Source organism: Leptidea sinapis, chromosome 6 (genome assembly GCF_905404315.1).
Source record: "Leptidea sinapis chromosome 6, ilLepSina1.1, whole genome shotgun sequence".
NCBI lineage: Eukaryota > Metazoa > Arthropoda > Insecta > Lepidoptera > Pieridae > Leptidea > Leptidea sinapis.
In genome coordinates, this window is record NC_066270.1 from 9560520 (window position 1) to 9580507 (window position 19988).

Sequence of the window (19988 nt, forward strand, 5' to 3'; positions counted from 1 at the left end):
AGTAACAATAATTGTAATTCGTTAACTAGTTTTAAGGATTTTGTATATATATCGTGTAACTGAAGTAAAAATATATTCCACATATTTCTCACATTCTTCATACTACTCAAGCAGTTGTTGTATTTAATCTCCAAACGCTCAGTCTCCAAAGTTTGATCTATGATAAATTTTAAGAAAATTTTACTTCAACCTGGCTGTTGAAATAATGATATCTGGCTTTTTTTCCTATTTCAATCAATCACAAGTAGTTATAAAAAATACGTTATATACCTGGATTTTTTTTATGTAAGTAATTACACCTGTTTAATTTGTCGAACGAAGTCTATACTATTGCGCATGCGCAACGTTCTGAAAAATTATGCGGGCTATTTAAATTGCGTTTAAAATAAAAATAAAAACAACAATACTAATAATAATAATAACATACAGCCTGAATAAATATTTTCCTTTAAGGATCTAAAATAAAAAGAACAAAAAATACAATAATAACTACTAGCCTTCCTGTGATAAGTAATCCCTTGACATTTTTTTGTACCTATCGTAGCAATGAAGTTCTATACATATAGACACGCACGTCATACAAAATCAAAGCCAGAAGAAGAAGAAATATGGCACATGCCACAAATTACACCATAAGCTTCGCTGCTATGTCTATACATTTCTGCGTTTACTCCCGATTTTTTAAATATCATTGATTAATAGGCAGCAATGTATACACTTTTTCAGTTTCAGCTGCGTTTTGTAATTAGAACCCGATTTGGACGGTGTTTGTCAGTCTGTCCCTATTTTCCGTTCAAGATCTCTTCAGTTTTTTTCAGGAGGTTTTTTATGTTTTTAATCAAAAATCACATTCGTATTATTAAGGGGAAAGTTTGTATGTTTATATTTTATTGGCTTGTGTTTATATTTGTTACTTCTTAACATTCTAAAGGGATTTGGATTTAATATGTTAAGGTAACTTTTTATGAGAGAAACTAACACTCAAATGTAATATCTTTATGTACATCAAATAAACAAAGCTCTTATGGCGCCGCCGCCATACCCGTAGTAGCGTTTTACTTAAAAAATATCTAATAATATTAATACTCTCGGGTGTCATGTCAATACTATTACTCAACTCTCAGTTGTCATTTGTCATGTTAATTGTTGATTCTGTTCTGTCATCTGTGGTTGATTCTCCCAAGGTTTTTTATTAATACATATTTTTAATAAATATTTACTATTCGTGTAATTACATAGTGAATAGTGATACAATTTCATAATTCATTGATGTGATGATTTCATTAAAGAGCATGAAATAAAATTCTATATTACATTTTACAAAAATTTGTTTAAGTACGGGTTGAAAAAAGGTAAGACGTTACCTACTCCGTACTCGTACGCTTTTGCATAGAGTTCTGCAAGTGTACCTGAATGGGTTGGGCCGTTTCTCTTACCGATATTCTTTGATTTTAGTAATAAAATGGCGGAACTTGCTGCTTTACTGCAAACTGAGATACCAGAGGGCCGTAACCATCTCACTGACAGTCATACTAATTTAGAAAGAGTAGCAGAGTATTGTGAGGCAAATTATTTTCAATCTGAGAATAAACGATTAGCACTGGAGAGCACCAAAAATTATACAACTCAATCGTTAGCTAGTGTGGCATATCAAATCAACACCCTGGCCTATAACTTCCTACAGCTACTGGAGTTACAAACTATGCAACTAGCAGAGATGGAAGGACAAATGAATCATATTGCTCAAACTGTTGCTATTCATAAAGAAAAGGTAGCCCGTAGGGAAATAGGAGTTCTTACAGCAAATAAAGTGACCAACAGGCAATATAAAATAATAGCTCCAGCAAATCCTGAGAAACCAATAAAGTATGTCAGGAAGAGTATTGATTATACAGGTGAGTTATTCTGATTATTATAATTTTTTGTTGTCTGGTTTTGTAACACCAAAGTTTGGCACTTTTATATCAGAGTCAAAGCCATTTTAACTGATGTGAATCTGAGTTAGTTTTCTTAACTGTGTTATGTCCAGTGGAAGCTAATTTTAAAGATCTCATATAATCTGGTCTGTTTCTCCCATATTCACCTGGTTTGTTTGTTTGTTTGTGCTCATATTTTGTATCTTTGATTCTTTTCTTAAAAGCCCAGCAATCAGGTCTATATTATATTGTGGAACATTTAGATCTTATAACCTAAGGGGAGAAAAAGAACAAAACTTTGCAGAAATTGCACTTATAGTGTAGTATTTCATAACATTTAATTAACAAAAATATATTAAAATAATGTTTGAATTTGTAGCTTTAGATGATATTGGTCATGGTGCTCGTTGGAATAGTGGAGCTAATGGAACTCCACGTGGTCGTCGCTCGGGGTCTGCGCCTGGTGCAGTTCCTTTACCAGCACCAACCACAAAGCCGCCAACACCTCCGTCTGCTGTACGCTCTGCCTCTGCTACAAATACTGGCACTTTAGGAAGAGGTACTTTAGGTGAGTGTAGTTAGTTATATGTGTGTTGTTAGGTCCCAAGATATTTATTTTATATAAGAGGGAGCAAATGGGCAAGAGGCATACATGATAGGGGTTGGTGAGGCAACCGCCCATGGACATCTACATCCAGGGATGCATTAATGGCTTTTAAGTTGGGCAAATGCTCTAAGTTTCAAAAGTTCTTTGTTTAAGCCTAATTGAATAAAGTTAATTTTGACTTTGAATATAATGTGTGTTATCTCCATTCTCCAGGTAAATCTTCCCGGGAGTATCGAACCCCGCCGGCAGTGGCCCCACCTCAGGTGCCATCTCACTACGCACCCAACTACCCGCGCAGACCACCTGGTTACTCTACTCTGCCGGTAGCTCAACCACAGGTAAAACATTGATTATATAACATGTGACTACTTGATTCCACATGGCTGTTATTGGCTTAACATTATATCCAACTTTAAAGTATTTTACGAAAATTCCACGAAAGCTTTGTTGTGGAGGAACACTGTGGTGTTCAAATGGTGACATTGATATCTGAGCTAGTGTTGTGTGGTGCCAACATGGCATTTGTCGTGTAACTCGTTCGGAACATCCATAGATGAAAGTTAATTAATTTTATGTGACACAGTATTTAATATGTATGTCCTCGGCAGACAGCCGCACTGTGATGTGATGTGCTACGTAGTCAGACGGTGTTGATGTGGTGCGACTCAGAAAATATTGCTGTCAGCTCGTATCCAAAACTTTTACCATAAAACATAGAAGGAATGTAGGTGTTATGATCGGTTTTGACATGAATCTCACAATCACCTTCTAGCCATTATCATTCTTTGGAGCGATGAGTGTACACTTTGTCATTTTGATTGACGGAGTCCTCCATTGTGAAATTTTTATCATGAGCAAACATGTTGGTCGGACCACTCTCTTAAAGAGAAGAGGATTCATTTAATGTATGTTGGGTATATTAATTATATGCACCAAGAGTTAGGTCTTCTTTGATGTTACGCGAAAGATTTGATGTTACGCGAAAGAGTCCTAGCGGGAATTTTCATTTCTCGCCGTAAAATTATCTGTCTCTTATAGAATTTAGGCGAATTCCGGCTTTCACAGCATTACCCCCCTTTTTCGTTCTACAGTACGCGACCGCCCCGCACTTTTAAGGACTTCGACAGAGAATGTGTATGTATCGATAGAAAGATATACAAACTTACGACAACAAGTTTTTCAAGTGTCTTGAAAATTACAAACATACCGACTTTGAACAAGGAAATCACTGCAATTCGTTTTTTTTTTAAATTAACCTAGAAAAAATTATGTGAAGTGGCGGGAAATGATGAAACTTCATAACGTAATAACGCGTTCCAAAATTGAATTAGAGTAGTTAGTTAGTATTATATATTTTTTTTTGTCATACAGGTGGGAATGGTGCATCCAAATCAACACCAGTCAAACTCAAACTATTCACAACAGGATTTACATTCCAGTATGCCCCGTAAGTATTAAATATTTAGCTTAAGCAAGTGTCTTAAACAAGTAGAAGCATGATAAAATATTTCAAATTCAAACTTTTAAAAATGTTAGGCCTTATTATTTTTATTTTACCATAACACATGTTATAGGTTATTTTTATTTATATTCTCGTTATGTTGGAATAGTATTATTCTGATTGATATTTAGTATTTCCTATTAAAAATAAAGGTCGATTTGTTAGGCATTCTGTCATCCGAAGATTGTGACAACGTTACCGGCTCACTGGTACGGCTGTACTACATTCTGGTAAATATCAAATAACTACAGAAAGACAAGACCATTTTATTAGAACCATTGCCAGAAATGAGAAGCGCGGCATCTCATGGATAGGCTAAGATGGACACCAGGAGTCTGCCAGCACTCAAACTGCCAGGAGCAGACGGCTGGTTTACATTCCTGTAGGCCAGTGTGCGGTACAGTGGGCGCATTCACCGGCCGAAAAATCAGAGGACACGTGCCTTATTTTCGGAACAATCGAGGTTTGGTTTTAACCTGATACAAGAAGAGTACGTCATGAATGGCTATCACGGCAATTCATCCCTATCACGGCAAAATAATAAATGGTCTGGGCCGATATTTGCTTAAGTGGGAGAACTGAACTTTTTGACACGAGTCAACATGACTGAGGAAATGAGGAGATCCGTAGGAGAACCAAACTGAAGTGGCAGTGAGCAGGGCACATAGAGCGACGGCCAGATGGCCGTTGGTGCAGTAAAGTCCTCGAATGGTGACCACGTACCGGTAGACGTAGTGTTGGTAGGCTCTCCAGAAGATAGACTGACTTTATGCATAACAATGCTCGAGGACACACTGCAGTTTAATACGGTCTCCACAGTCTGGTGACAAGAACCCCATTGAGCGCGCCTGTGATTAACTCGTACACCTGTGATTAATAACATTTGAACAACTTCCCCACAATTTGAACACTGAAAAGATGGCGCATGATTCGACACTATAGTTAATTTGATATTCAGCACGCCAAAGAGGTCTAGAGCCTTAGTTATGGCTTCAGGAGGCCCAACTGACTACTGAGTGTGAGATGTTATGTCACCCATAAATATAATGGTATATAATATGAGGTAATGGGGGATAAGCTTATTATGAAAGATGAGAGCGATTAACAATCTCTCATGTAACATGATATGTATGTTATCTGTGGTGATTACATAAAGGAAAATAAGTAATAATTACGTAACACATAGAAGTAAAAACACGTATGACACCGGTAGGTATTATTGTCTTGCTTTTCAGCATAGGCGTACGCAAGGTTTTTGGATGTTACTATTTTAATAAAAAATACTATTAAATATGAATAATTATTCTTAAAAGTTGAAAGACAAGAAGAATTAAAGTAATCATTAAATATACACATTGGTTTATGACACATTAAATTATTTTTTACTAAAATCGTGCTACCAACTAAACACTCACGTATTGCTGAAGAGCTAGGAGCATTGTTTCATTTATTAGCTATTTCTTCTTCTCGCGAACTCTGACGATATAACCTTATCTTTATAGCAGCGTTAATATTTTCTCTACCTAGAAAAAAATGCAATAATACAATTATATTTTTTTAAGAAGTGAGATTTTATATATTTTATAAAGATTAATATAATGTTATATTATTCATTAAAAAATAAAACGATCTAGTCGTTGCTATATCCGATAGTTGCCTTATTTTCCAAACTGCGTAGGAAGCTAAACTTAAATTTTGATGACAATTTCTCAATATGTGGACCCCATTACAATCTAGAATCTAGTTTACCTCCTAAGAACACTACCAGAAACTGAGTCTAGGGTTACATTATTTTGTTTAACAATTCGTTTAGTAAATGTAACATTCAACAAATAACGTTGAGGGCCTTGTTAGTTTCAAATATCTCTTTATTTTTTCTATTTACTTTAAATAAAATTAATGTATCATGGGCAAATAAAATTAAATCTGAAATTTTATCTACTAGATATGGAAGATCATTGATATAAACCAGAAATGGAAAGGACCCAGTATAGAACCTTGAGGCACTCCCATTTTTGTTGAGAAACCTGCAGAAGCGATGCCGTCTATGGATACTATTTGCTCGACCCGACTGGACAAATAGGAAATTATCATATCCAAATTATTATGGACCGGCCTTTTGTAAATCCGCACTGCTTTCTATGTATCATTCCATTCGTATTAAAGTGTGTCAATAGTTGCTGGAGCATGATTTTTTCGAATATTTTAGTACATAATCCGAGTCAGGAAGGTAGTGTCCATAACACTACCTTCCTTATCTTTATTATATCGTTTTGATTTTTTTCTCGCATAGAGTAAAATACTGGTATGATCCAGAAAAGGGAGATAATACTAATAATACTGATGACAGTATGGGTTGATAAAATAAAGCCAAGCCAGCTGGCCAAGGACTGCGAGAGATATGAGTTAACTACCTAAACGTTTTGAGACTTACACTAGGTTCTCAGAAATTAGGTCTAATTTAAAGGCTTGTATCCCTAAGGCATATACGTGCTGAAAGCAACATTAAAGCTTATCCGATCTAAAGGGGGATTTGTGTTTAATGGTTGTCGTGCACGGGAGCAGATGCGGCTGAAGCCTTTGCAAATTTCTTTGCAAACATTAAAACGTTAATTTTTTTTTGACATCCTCTATAACTATAGAAATTAAACCCGGGGCAACTGCCCCGGGTTTAATTTTTATATATATGTCGAGGAGTTTTCGCAAAGCGTCATTTCTCTTGTATTTTTTACAATATAAAGTATGTGTTTTATCCCATAACTCTGGCAAGGAGTCTAATGTGAGAATGAACTCTTTTTCTATCTGGATTGGCGGTGGCGGGAGTGAAGCGGGCGGCGGCAGCGCTTCGTCGCTTGGCACGTCTTGCTCCATTCGGGGACGGTGACTGACTGACGACAGAATGATTCGAGCGGTTACACGATCAGTCTGGCATCAGTCTGCTGTCATTCACAACAGATTGATGAAAAATATTTAAAATATTTAATATTTGTCATTCTGGACCATCAGTCCGTCAGTCAACCGGTTAGATGATAATTTTCCCGTCATTCTGAGCAGACTGATGGACTGACTGAGCGCGTAACCTTTGACTAAGATACCTATACAAACGCGGGTTAATAAATTCCGTCTCTACAATTTCGACCTAGAAAATTTCGGGCATATATATATGTATATTTGTATTATTTTATCATTTGGGCGCTATTTAGACCCACTTTAAACAGCCAGATTTCGTTCAAACTTCGTAGATCTGAAAAAAATTATACCATTTTTCAATTTGCAAAATAAGATTTTGTTAATTTATATTATTTTTATCTTTCGTCGTTATTAAATAAGTCAGGAAATTATGTTAATTTTAAATTTAAACCATTATCTTTAACCGATTTTTCTAATATTAGGAAATTTTCGAACACCAATGAGAATTTTGTGCTCTTTAGCGTGTTTTTTAGTTTTTTTTAAATATTATATAATCTTTTTTAACTATTATATATATATCTATTTGTTTACAGCACCACCATCTCCGTTGATTGGCTCAGATGGTGAACACAGCCAGCACTCAATGAGCCTCCCTGGACATGTATGTACTTATTTTTTTATTGGCAAACTATGTTTTCTGCTTATTTAATAAAAACTTTACCTATACTATATCCTCCTTCCTGCGTCGTAATCCTCAGTACTGAGGGTCGTGACCTACCCTCTGTATCACTTTCTCACGTATGATCGCTCTCCATCTATTCCTGTCTCTGGCGGTGTGAAAGGCATTGTGAACCGTAGAGTCGAGGGCGGAGCGGATCTGGTCGGACCATCGTGTTGGACTGCGTCCACGAGGCCTCTTCCCATCTATTTTGCCGACCACAATGAGCCTCTCAAGGTTTCCATCGTCCTTCCTTGCGATGTGACCGAAGTATTCTAAAACTCTGCGCAGACATTCGGAAGACAATCGCGAGGAGATCCTGAGTTCACGCAGTATGGAGAGATTAGATCGAAATGCTGTCCAGGGGTTATGAAGCATCTTTCTCCAGTACCACATCTCAAAGGCGTCCATGCGTTTGCGGTCTGCAGCTTTCAGTGTCCAAGTCTCAGCGCCGTACGAAAATATCGAGAAGACCCTAGTCTGACTAAACTGATACGAACCCTAGTCCGTACCAGTTTTGTCTTAGTTTTTACGGAAATGTTGCGATCTCTCCAGATTCTTCCAAGCTGAGCATAGCGCTCTTAGACATGCCAATTCTCCTGCGTACTTCCCTCTCGCACAAACCATCGTTAGTTATGTTGGAACCCAGATAAAGTTGTCCACCATTTCTAGGCTCAGCGCACCAGTTAGTTCCAATTTCCCAGATCTATCCACCACCATGACTTTGGTCTTGGACCTGTTTATGGGAAGTCCCATCCCTCTACTAATCCGCTCCATACGTTCAAGAAGTGCAGCCATTTCTGACTTATTTGCTGCAAGAAGAGTAGTGTCATCGGCGTAGCGCAAGTTGGTGATTTTCACGCCACCAATTGTGATGCCTCCCTCCCAGTTCTCGCAGGTACGTCTCATAATGTGCTCTCCATAGGCGTTGAAGAGAATGGGCGACAAAATGCACCCCTGACGCACTTAAAACACTTGAAACTTAAAGGATTTCGAGGTTGTTTTATCGATTCTTACAACTCCCTGGCTTGAGCCATACAGGGTGCTAAGCAAAGCGATGAGATGATTTGGTACACCAAGCTCTTGCAGAACCCTCTATAAGCAACTCCAATTGACACAGTCGAAAGCCTTACTGTAGTCGACGAAGCACAGCACTGGCGTATCAAACTCGTATGCCTTCTCAATGAGCTGCCTCACATTGAGAATCTGCTCCCGAGTGCCCTTGTCCTTCACAAAACCAGCTTGCTCCTGCGGAATTTGCCAATCCAGATAATAGTGGATGCGATTATTGAGAATATGAAGCAAAAATTTGCTGGCTTGCGAGATGAGGGATAAGGTTCGATAATTGCCGCAGCTCTTGGTTGTCCCTTTCTTATGCAGCGGAAGAATAACGGATTCCGACCAGTCCCGCGGCCAATCACCGTTTTGCCAGACATGTGAGCAAATATTGTAGTGTCTCTTCACCCAGGTCACCCATAGCTTGAAGCACTTCTGCTGTTATTTGGTCGCTTCCTGGTGCCTTCCTATTCTTGAGAGATTGTAGAGCATTAGATATCTTGGAACCAAGAATCATGGGCTCCAGTGCTAGGTCCCTCCAAACCGGGGTAACTTCGGGCGTTGAGTGGGGATCTGTGTTTAACTGCTCACAGTAGGTACGCCATCTTTCAGCAATGTGGTCGAGCTCGTGTAGTACAGTGCCGTCGGCATCTTCTATAATCCACGATTTAGCTTTGAACTGCTTGGAAAGGACTCTAACCTTCCTGAAAAGGTCTGCAGTTTGTAGCTTGTTCGAATATTTCTCAATTTAGCTGCAGATGCCCTCAATGAAGTTGTTCTTGTCTCGGCGACAACTGACTTGGATAGCTCTGCTAAGCCCGGAGTATTCGGTCATGACTCCATGATCTTGTAGACCCCTGGTTTTTAAGTGTTTCCTGCGTTGAATGAGCTCCCATGAACAATCGGAGATCCAGCATCCTCTCCTCCGCTCCGGCATTTTCCGCTTTGAGGTCTGGTCCAGTGCATCGTTGATATGACCTTTCAAATGTTTCCACTGAGTTAGCGTGTTCATGCGCTGGGTCATCCCTTAGTTTGGCCTCTAACGCCTCCCGGAAGAATGGTCGCTCAGAAGGATGCAGGCTTCTGGGTTTTGTCGATTGGCGTCTAGGCGCCTTTAAGCGGAGCGAGAAATTGGTCACGAGTGGGTTATGTTCAGAGCCGCACCTATACTATATAATATGTAATGTGAAATAGCAAAACATGACAGTGTATTTTTCGTTAATGTATTGTTTTACATAGGACAATATTCGTTTTATGATGTTAGTAAACCAGTACTCTCTCGTGTTTGTGTGTTGTTAGCATAATTTATATGAAAACTAAACAATTCATAATATTACCAATAGGTATCAAAAATGAAGAATAGATTTTTGTGAGTTTTTGAGAACAGTTTGATGAGTTTTGCATTCTCTTGGTCTTGAAGAAAAGCACCTTACTACAGTGTGATTGGTGCCTTGTTAAAATTTTATCTGAATGCGTTCCAAGCATCATTCCCTGGCCAGTAATTAAGTAAGATGAGGAAAAACCTCAGAAATAACTTAGTGTAAATGTGGGCAGTTACCGGTAGAATGTCAGATGGTTGGTGATTGAGTCGTGAGTGACAGTATTGATATTTAAAAAATTTACAAAAAATATACGTCAAAAAACTACGTAAGAAGTCTCTACAGAATGTTATAATATAAATCGTGTTTGTGTTTTTATAGAAGAGGACAAACGATTGAATGCAGGGGTCATCTGATGGTATGTGATCACCCCAGACAATTCTCACTTGTAACATCACCGGTACGTAGCAGGCAAGGAAGTAACCGGGGGCTCCGTGGTGAGAGATAACGGTTCTACCGAATGCGCCACCGCCGCTATCAAGTTAGCTCTATACAATCACTACCAGTGGAGGCTACTTTGCACAGGATGCCGGCTAGATTATAGGTACCACAACGGCGCCTTTTTGCTGCCGTGAAGCACTAATGTGTTTCGGCCTGAAGGGCGCCGTAGCTAGTGAAATTACTGGGCAAATGAGACTTAACATCTTATGTCTCAAGGTGACGAGCGCATTTGTAGTGCTGCTCAGAATTTTTGGGTATTTCAAGAATCCTGAGCGGCACTGCATTGTAATAGGCAGGGCGCATTAATTATCATCAGCTGAACTTCCTGCTCGTCTCGTCCTTATTTTCATAAAAAAAACAATCGTAGGTGCGGCACTTTATTGTACGGTGGGCGTTTCTTCATCATCATCATTTATTAATTAACCTTTCCACATCGGACGGTGCCCGCAGGCACTTGAAATTACAAAAACACAGAGTTCGGCAGTGCCGCAAGGCACTCTTTTACCTCACCCAGTTTTCACCCTTATTACGTGTACAAGATGGTTTATTTTCCTACGCAATTATGAACGAGTGAAGTCCGATACACATTTCGATCCGTTACGATTCAAGGCCACCAATATTCGACTTCATAGCTTTACGGACATTTTGTGTTCAATTTTTCCCGGGCGGCGCAGCGAGCGGTCGTTATCAAGACTTTGCACGAAGATTGTTCTTTGTGGAGATTTGGTTTTATTTTATAAAGAACATATACTTAATGTTTATTACAAAAACATAAAAGTTAGTAAATAAAACAAGTAATTATCATTGAAAATAATAATTTATTCTTAAATTTTATTCTTATTTTCGAATGAAAAGTCTGTGTGAAATAAAATTATAATACAATATGAATAATTTATACATGGTCTTATAGCTTGTTGCAATAGCTTCCAGTGACAGTCACTCAAATCACCCTAGTTATAAGCATTTTATTACTACACGTAAAATAATACGCACGGGGAGAACGCTGCACGAGCGCCGAACGCATGCCGAACTAAGGCGAACATTTTGCGGCGAAAATTATTCAATAGAGCTTGTAGGGTTCACGGTTCGACGCAATCAAAGCAAACGAGTTCTGTGACCTCAGACGATCTGATCAGATTACTGGAACTTGCGCTAGACATTATGGTTAATGAAGAAGAAATGGCCTGTTCTGAACGACACGTCGACATCGGGTTGCTTAAGAGATCTCTACAACTAACTAAATATATTTTTTATATATATTATAATAATTTTATAAGCTATTGCTTATAATTTTTTTACAGATAACCTTTATTTATTAACGGTGTGTGTGGATGATGCAGCTACTGTACTCATTAGCTTTTCTTTTGTATTCATTTACATTTACTTTTTTGACTTACTCGTGTAAGGCATTGACTATTTGACGTTTGAGTATGTTTGTTGCATCACTTTACATATTATATTGTAATTGAAATGACCTGTAAAACGATGATAATGTAAATCTTGATTTAAAAGAGTGGCAATGGTTTCTTGCTACTTCTTCTCATTAGCTCAACCCTTTACAAAGTAGCAATAGATTTAATAAGATTATTTTTTTTTGAAATTCATAAGTGTCATTTTTGTGACCTACTTTATTCATTAAAGTGGTTTTGGTTTGATTTGTTTTGATTTAACATTCACTAAATTTTCTGTTAAAACTCTGCGCAAGTCCATATATTCGTGACCCGACTGGTTGAAGGCAAAATAGGCATATCGAATAAAATTATTTAATATTAACTGTTAAGATTACATTGTGTCAATAAGCAATATGTTGTTGAAACAGTTACTTGATGTGTTATTACGTGGACATCACTTTGATCGTTGCAGCGCGGGTCGTCTTCATCGGGCGGGGGCGGAGGTGGATCTACGCGGGGCGGGTCGGTGTCTCCGCCGCTGCCGCCGCCGCCGCTGGACGACGAGCTGAACCACGAATCGTTCACCAGGCACCACCTCCCGGTACTACACTACACACCGCACAACAACACACCGTACACCACAACACACCGCACACCACAAAACACTCCGTACATCACACAACACAACGTACAACACTTAACACTCCGTACACCACACAACAAAACGTACATCACACAACACAACGTACAACACTTAACACACCGTACACCACACAACACAACGTACATCACACAACACAACGTACAACACTTAACACACCGTACATCACACAACACAACGTAAAACACTTAACACACCGTACATCACACAACACAACGTACATCACACAACACACCCCACCATATTCATCACAACACACCGCATAACACACACTACACCGCACAACACACACTGCTTTATCAGTTAATTATTAAATTATTGACAAAGGAGATGGACAAAAATGTAGTGGCCTGTGCCACAGAATGAAATAGTTATATAAAATCTATCTCATTTTAAAGTAGACATTTTCTAGAATAAAAGAAAAAAGGTGCATGTGTCCTCAGCAGTTGGAGACAAAAGTTTTGGAAGTGGCAATATTATTGTTATGTACCTATTTGTACAGATTTGTGCGGATATTTACATATTATTATGTACTTATAATATTTGCCCCGGGATTTTGTGTACACAAACATAATTAAATATTAACGTATTTAATAATATTTTGTTTTAACACAAAACGAATCGGCGGAATATTTTAACTGTTGAGTCATTGTCATTTGATAGTCTGTCGGCGGCGGATATCTGACCCCGCTTAGATTATTTTATTGATCTGATGATTAAATTAAATTATCATGTTCACTTATTTATATTAGGGCTGAAATTATTTGAAACACCCATTTGGTGAGTGATAAAATCTAATTGCCCACCAAAACGCAGTGTGTCAACGCAGACAGACTGGCGGTGTGTTCACTCGTGTGGTGTCACGGACGAACTGTTCGTATCCTTGCACCGGGGGCTATTCTTTGGCCATCTTTCCACTAGAAGAAGTAGGTCGTATAGGGACGCGTAAAAAGGATGGATATAATAGGAATAAAGTATTATGGCGCGGGCATTATCTAACTTACATATTCATTCAATAAATGTTTACAATCTCCTTTGATTCCGTGTTATTAATGTTTAAATTAATAAAATAAACATATATTACAGAACAAAATGGGCAGCCAGTATACCAGCGCTGTCCCAGCCATTGTCCCAGATGAAGAGGATCTGCCGGGCTGGGTTCCAAAGAATTACATTGAGAAAGGTAAATGAGAGAGTTATTTATTGCCATTGTTCTCGCATTGTTAGCTAAAATCCACAAACTGCACTTTACATTTTGGCGTGTAGTGTGAAAGTAAAGGACTTTTGAATTTTTACTCCAAAAATAAAGACCAAACACTCACTCTGTGCAAAATAGTAAGGATACAATATTCTTGTAGCACTCCGTTCCAGGTGGTATTTGCTTGAGAGTCTTCATGATACTGAATACAGCAGGCGTAGCGAATACATTTCATTAAAGATCAGAATTGTTATTTTATTTCGATACAATTTAGGTACCTTCAACAAGCGCGGGCGCTGTAACTGGTTTGTTGATGTGAGAGACCAGAGACCTTCGTCTCTGTTGTCGCCGATAATAATCTCAATCAGAAGTCCCCGATCGTTCATGTTATTGTTTGTGAGTTGAAAGTCCGAAACGTTAATTTGATTGTTTGTGAGTTGAAATTCCCGAGCGTTCATTTGATTGTTTGTGAATTTAAAGTCCCGAACGTTCATTTGATTGTTTGTCAGTTGAAAGTCCCGAACGTTCATTTGATTGTTTGCAAGTTGAAAGTCCCGAACGTTCATTTGATTGTTTGTCAGTTGAAACTCCCGAACGTTCATTTGATTGTTTGTGATTGAAAGTCTCGAACGTTCATTTGATTGTTTGCGAGTTGAAAGTCCCGAACGTTCATTTGATTGTTTGCGAGTTGAAAGTCCCGAACGTTCATTTGATTGTTTGTCAGTTGAAACTCCCTAACGTTCATTTGATTGTTTGTGATTGAAAGTCTCGAACGTTCATTTGATTGTTTGCGAGTTGAAAGTCCCGAACGTTCATTTCATTGTTTGTGAGTTGAAAGTCCCGAACGTTCATTTGATTGTTTGTGATTTGAAAGTCCCGAACGTTCATTTGATTGTTTGTGAGTTGAGTACCGTATGTATGTTGCGTGTTGTCGACAGTGGTGGCGATCTACGACTACTACGCCGACAAGGACGACGAGCTGTCGTTCTCCGAGAGCGCCGTCATCTTCGTGCTGAAGAAGAACGACGACGGCTGGTGGGAGGGAGTGATGGATGGAGTCACCGGACTGTTCCCCGGCAACTATGTGGAGCCCTGCGTCTGACTCTCATAACACGGACAGCACACGGCGTACGACGCAATTGGTTTTGTAAAAATAATTTATCTTCACCGATGCTTTAAATCCTCTATTAAAGATTCTAAAACAGTTAGATTGTTGGCAACATTAAGTTAGTTTTTAAAGTGATAACCCTCACTTCTAGGACTAATACAACGCCAGATCTCCGTGTGTTCGGGTCCCGCATCGTTCATGAAATTTTGTTTTTCTAATTTTATTTGTGTAACAAAAAACACCCCATGGCCTAATAACCATTACATCATCCAAACGGGTATTGTATTGAAATTCAGTACAACTTTCATCCGTTTTCATTATAATAACACTCATTTGGATGTTGTTATGGTTACTAGGACTGGCTATTTTAATGTTAGCAGCAAGCTAACTGTAAATTTATGCAACTGTTGTGTAATAAGGGGTATTAAAACACGAATGTGGGTTTATTAATAATATCACATGAGTGTTTTAATACCTAATTATCAACAGTTGCATACAAGACTTTATCTACACCCATAATATGAATCCTCTATAAAAGATAACTGCTCACATTAAAACAGCCCGTCCCAGTAACCATAATATCATCCAAAGGAGTATTATCATGACAACGGATGATACTTATACACTGAATTTAAGTACAACACTCGTTTGGATGATGTAATGGTTATTAGAACATTGGGTGTTTTAATGTTGGCAAAAAGCTAACTGTTTCAGAATCTTTAATAGAAGATTTAAAGCATCGATGTAGATAAAAATAATTAATACAACTTAGAATTAATAAAATGTATTATTAATATACGTTAGCATTAATAAAAATCTTAGATCATTTATACCTCTAGATAGACTATGACGTCGAAAAATATAAAATTTAGAACTAAGCTCTATTTTTTTGAACAATTTACGCACACTGTGTCATACAAATCGCGAGTGTAAGACGTAGCTTGTCACGCACATTTAAGTGTTAAATTGGCCTGTTTTTATCGGTTGTGTAACAGCAACATGCTATCTAGATGTATAAATTATCTAAAATGAAAATCTATATTGAAAATGTATCTATAGCTAGTAATATCAGTAACAGCTTAATGAATTGTATCCTTACTGTTAAAAACTGGCAAAATGCGAGTCGGACTCGCGTACATAGCTTTCCGTTCCATTACTTATAACACCAGCGCCTATTAAAAGTGCATTTGTTGTATGGGAGACCACCTTAAATATTTATTTTATTCTGTTTTTATAGCAGCAACAGAAATACATAAGCTGAGAAAATTTCAACTGTCTATCAGGGTATATGAGATACAGCCTGTTGACAGACGGACAGACAGCGGAGTCTTAGTAATAAGACCCCGTTTGGTACGGAACCCTTAAAACATAATTTCGCTGTTTGTGTGTCAATATCTTCCTACCTACCAACCTGTTTAGACTTAAGTTTAAAATTAAAAAAACAAACTACCCTCACATCTCTGTAATTAATGATAAGGTTGTCTTAATAAGCACTATCCTATTACCAGAATTGATATCGTCTTATGAATAGAGCAAGATGTACACACCTGTAATTGGCTTTTGCATACCAGGCAATATTTTTTTTAATATAAAATGATTATACTGTATTTATATATTTTAAGCTGTTGGTGGGCGAACAAATTAATAAATAAATAAAATACCACTCTCTGAGTGATCAGTAGAGAATGGTCGTCCACTTATCAAGCGAAGGTACAGTAATCAAGTGATGGTTCCGGATAACATCACTCATTCAACACATCTTGTAACCACTGGCGGTTGCGGGAAACAATCAAATAAACCGTTTTTTCAATGACCCCGACACAACAAATCCAGGTACCACCTACAACTACTACTAAACGTATATCAGCTGGTGTAGGCACAGAATATGGTATGAAGTATGGTGAATGAAGCAATTGTAGATGAACTGAAGTATGCCGAGCAAAAATTTGAATATCATCGTCGACTAAAGTAATGAATTATTGAAAATTTCAACAACTTACGTTACGTTGTACAAAATCATGTAGTAAATATAAACTTACAGGATTATTATAGGGAAACATGCGCCTAGAGTGATTAGTATTATTTTAAATTTGGCGCTTCTTTTATGATCTACCCTCACTGTAGCGCCACCCTAATTTAATGCATTTTTTCGCACACTTTTTTATATACACAGATGATTCTCCTTGCCTCTACTCTATACAGGGTATCCCGGCTGTTGTCCATTTGCGTAAGACAAGAGGGGTAACATTTTGAGCATTTAATTAATTAATTTACAAAAAAATACCCACTTAAATGACTACTTTCTTTTGAAATACTATGTTACTTAAGAAGAGTTATTAGTTTTTGGCCATTCTTTCGATTGGCATTATAAAAGTAGGGGCGTTTTTTTTTACATTTCAGTCGGTTCGATTCCCAGACGAGGCAAGTAATTTTTAGAAAATCTTTGAATGCAGAAGTACTAACTTTTAAAAATAACATAAAGTCTTCTTTCAGTAAAATAGCCTATCTTCGATATTTAAGGTACTTTCCCTTCATGTCCCATAACTTTGGGACACCTTGTATACAAGTCAATGTTTTAGCGAGCTGCCTGCACGTCTCTATGTCAACTGTCACAATGCCAACTATAAAGATGATCCGAAATGCTCGGCGTCACGTATTCAACTCTTACATTATAGTATAAGGATTGAATCTGTTTTTAATAATTAATAATATGTAGAATTATGTCATTATTATAGGTTAGGGTAGCTGATGATGTTAAAGTGAACAAATAAAATTTGAAAACAAAATTTATGACCTCTCGCGTTCCGTGCGAGCGCTCCTCCAACTGGGCCAACAGTTCGAGCGACGTAGCGTTGATAAATCTTGTATGTCTTGTTCATTGAATTAGGTGTTACTTTGCGGAAATCCATAATTATACAAATTATTTAAGTTTTCTTTAGTGCTAATTCCGCCAATATTTGTTTTTAAAACAATTCGACACGTGTTTCGCCTCTACACGAGGCATCCTCAGGACGTGTTGTCTCGCCAAAATCTGGCACGAGACTGAGACTCAGACACGTGTTTCGCCTGCCTCGGTAATAATTTGTATGTCTTGTTCATGTTATAGTGGGTCTTAGTTGTTTTATAACAGCGGCTAAATCGACCATTTTTGTGCATTTATATATTTAAATTAAATGATGCGAATGCACACCATTATATTGTTTAGTTTCTAAGATAGTATTGAACTTATCATTAAGTTATTATTGTATTCAAAACATTGTTTTGTATATTTAAGACATCTTCCATCATATATATATAATATATATAATTATATATATATAATTATTAAAAAAATAAGTCGATGTCTAAAATGTAACGTAAAAAAAGGAAATGTCGTGAAATTGTCAATGTTCTGTCTTTAATCTTTTTTTATAGTCTTAAAAAACACATTACTTAATTATAAGAGCAGAGTTTCATTATTCAGTTTGTGGAAATTGTTTTTAATAGGTTTAGTACACCTGCAATGACAGTTATAACAATAATTTGTCTACATTATGTTATTGTTGAGTTGAGCAGCTGATGGTAATTGATACGCCCTGCCCATTACAATGCAGTGCCGCTCAGGATTCTTGAAAAACTCAAAAATTCTGAGCGGCACCACAATTGCGCTCATCACCTTGAGACATAAGATGTTAAGTCTCATTTGCCCAGTAATTTCACTAGTTACGGCGCCCTTCAGACCGAAACACAGTAATGCTTACACATTACTGCTTCACGGCAGAAATAGGCGCCGTTGTGGTACCCATAATCTAGCCGGCATCCGGTGCAAAGGAGCCTCCCATTGGTTATTTATGGATGATGCGGGAACAACCCACACCTCTAGGATAACGCCCCAGCGCTCTTACCAATGAACATCAATTGTTTATTTTAGGGCCTCTTAATTTTCTAATATGCAATATTGAGGTTGAGCAGGTTATGGGTGGTAGTTTTTGACTTTTAATAAGTGATGTCACATCCTATTTTGAATGAAAATATTTAAATTTGAAAATCATGCGTTATTCGGACGATTAGCTTAGTAGGTAAGAGCGCTGGGGCGTATCCTGAAAGGCGCGTGTTGGATTCCTGCATCGTCCACAAATGTTGGTACAAATTGAATTTGTATAAAAATAAATAAGGTCACTCACAAAAAAATAACAATTCAAAAAAAATTATGCACGTGTGTATGTTTATAGGACGAAATATTTGATTAGGTACAACCCAATTAATAATGTCTTAGGTATGGCATTATTATTAGCCTTTGAGATAGAATACAAATATATTTATAACATGATTTTTACGTTACACGCTTCTCGTATTGTAAGCAAAATATGTACCTACCTAGTACCAAGTTATTACAGGTATGCCCCTCGACAAAATTCTAGTTCGCTTTAAGGTCGCTGTGAACAGTTGCACTGGAACAAAAAACAAGGTTTCGGAGAAGCGAATGTGGACTATGCCCCCGTAAACAGGCGCGGGGTAACTTCAGAGTGAAGGACTTTGGCGATGGGTAAACCTGTTTGTACTTTCTGTACTCAAAATAAAATGTACACGAAAAATAAAGTTGTATTATTTTTGATACTTCTATAATTCGTGATCATGTTAGGATGAGTTAAATTATTAAAACTTTCGTGAGCCATGATTAACTTATTTTTCTCAAATATATGAAATATTGTCATTATTTTCACATTTTAAAAAAGAACACGCAAAGTATCGAATTTTCGAACAAAGAAAATCAAATCCATTGCAGGAGCGTTCTTTGAATTTGGAACATTACAACGCTCCTGCAATGCTGTATGAAACGGCGTGCTGGGGTTATTAAATACTCTTTGCTTGGATCTCTTTTGTCATTCTTGGCATACCATAGTCTCTCTGCGTTTGCCTGTCGGCACAGATGATAAAAAAAATTAGCGGCAAAGCTGAAAATTCGTCTTGATTTGTACATACATACCTACATAATAAATATAAATTTAATAAAAATTAAAATGAGTTCCAACGCTTCAATTGGCAATGGAAAACCTCCTTCCAGCGAAATCAAAAGAAAAATACATGAAAGTATCCGGACGAGTAAAAAAAGAAGGACTCCG

The 19988-nt window shown here is 37.5% G+C and overlaps 1 protein-coding gene across 1 annotated transcript; it reads left to right on the forward strand.

Moving 5' to 3' along the window:
* Window positions 1–1162: 1162 nt before the first annotated feature.
* On the forward strand, window positions 1163–19551 carry LOC126965040 (abl interactor 2). Its single transcript, XM_050808471.1, has 9 exons — window positions 1163–1352; window positions 1456–1895; window positions 2296–2484; window positions 2737–2861; window positions 3895–3970; window positions 7528–7595; window positions 12392–12520; window positions 13667–13763; window positions 14717–19551. The coding sequence occupies exons 2-9, from the start codon at window positions 1463–1465 to the stop codon at window positions 14878–14880; spliced, it is 1281 nt and encodes a 426-aa protein (XP_050664428.1). The 5' UTR covers window positions 1163–1352; window positions 1456–1462; the 3' UTR covers window positions 14881–19551.
* Window positions 19552–19988: the final 437 nt, after the last annotated feature.

What these genes read in the sequence shown, in the direction of transcription:
- LOC126965040 (XM_050808471.1), top strand. Translation starts at nt 1,463, where the DNA reads ATGGCGGAACTTGCTGCTTTACTGCAAACTGAGATACCAGAGGGCCGT. An exon ending in TGCCGGTAGCTCAACCACAG is followed by an intron (nt 2,862 to 3,894) that starts GTAAAACATTGA and finishes TTTGTCATACAG; the next exon opens with GTGGGAATGGTGCATCCAAA. An exon ending in TCACCAGGCACCACCTCCCG is followed by an intron (nt 12,521 to 13,666) that starts GTACTACACTAC and finishes CATATATTACAG; the next exon opens with AACAAAATGGGCAGCCAGTA.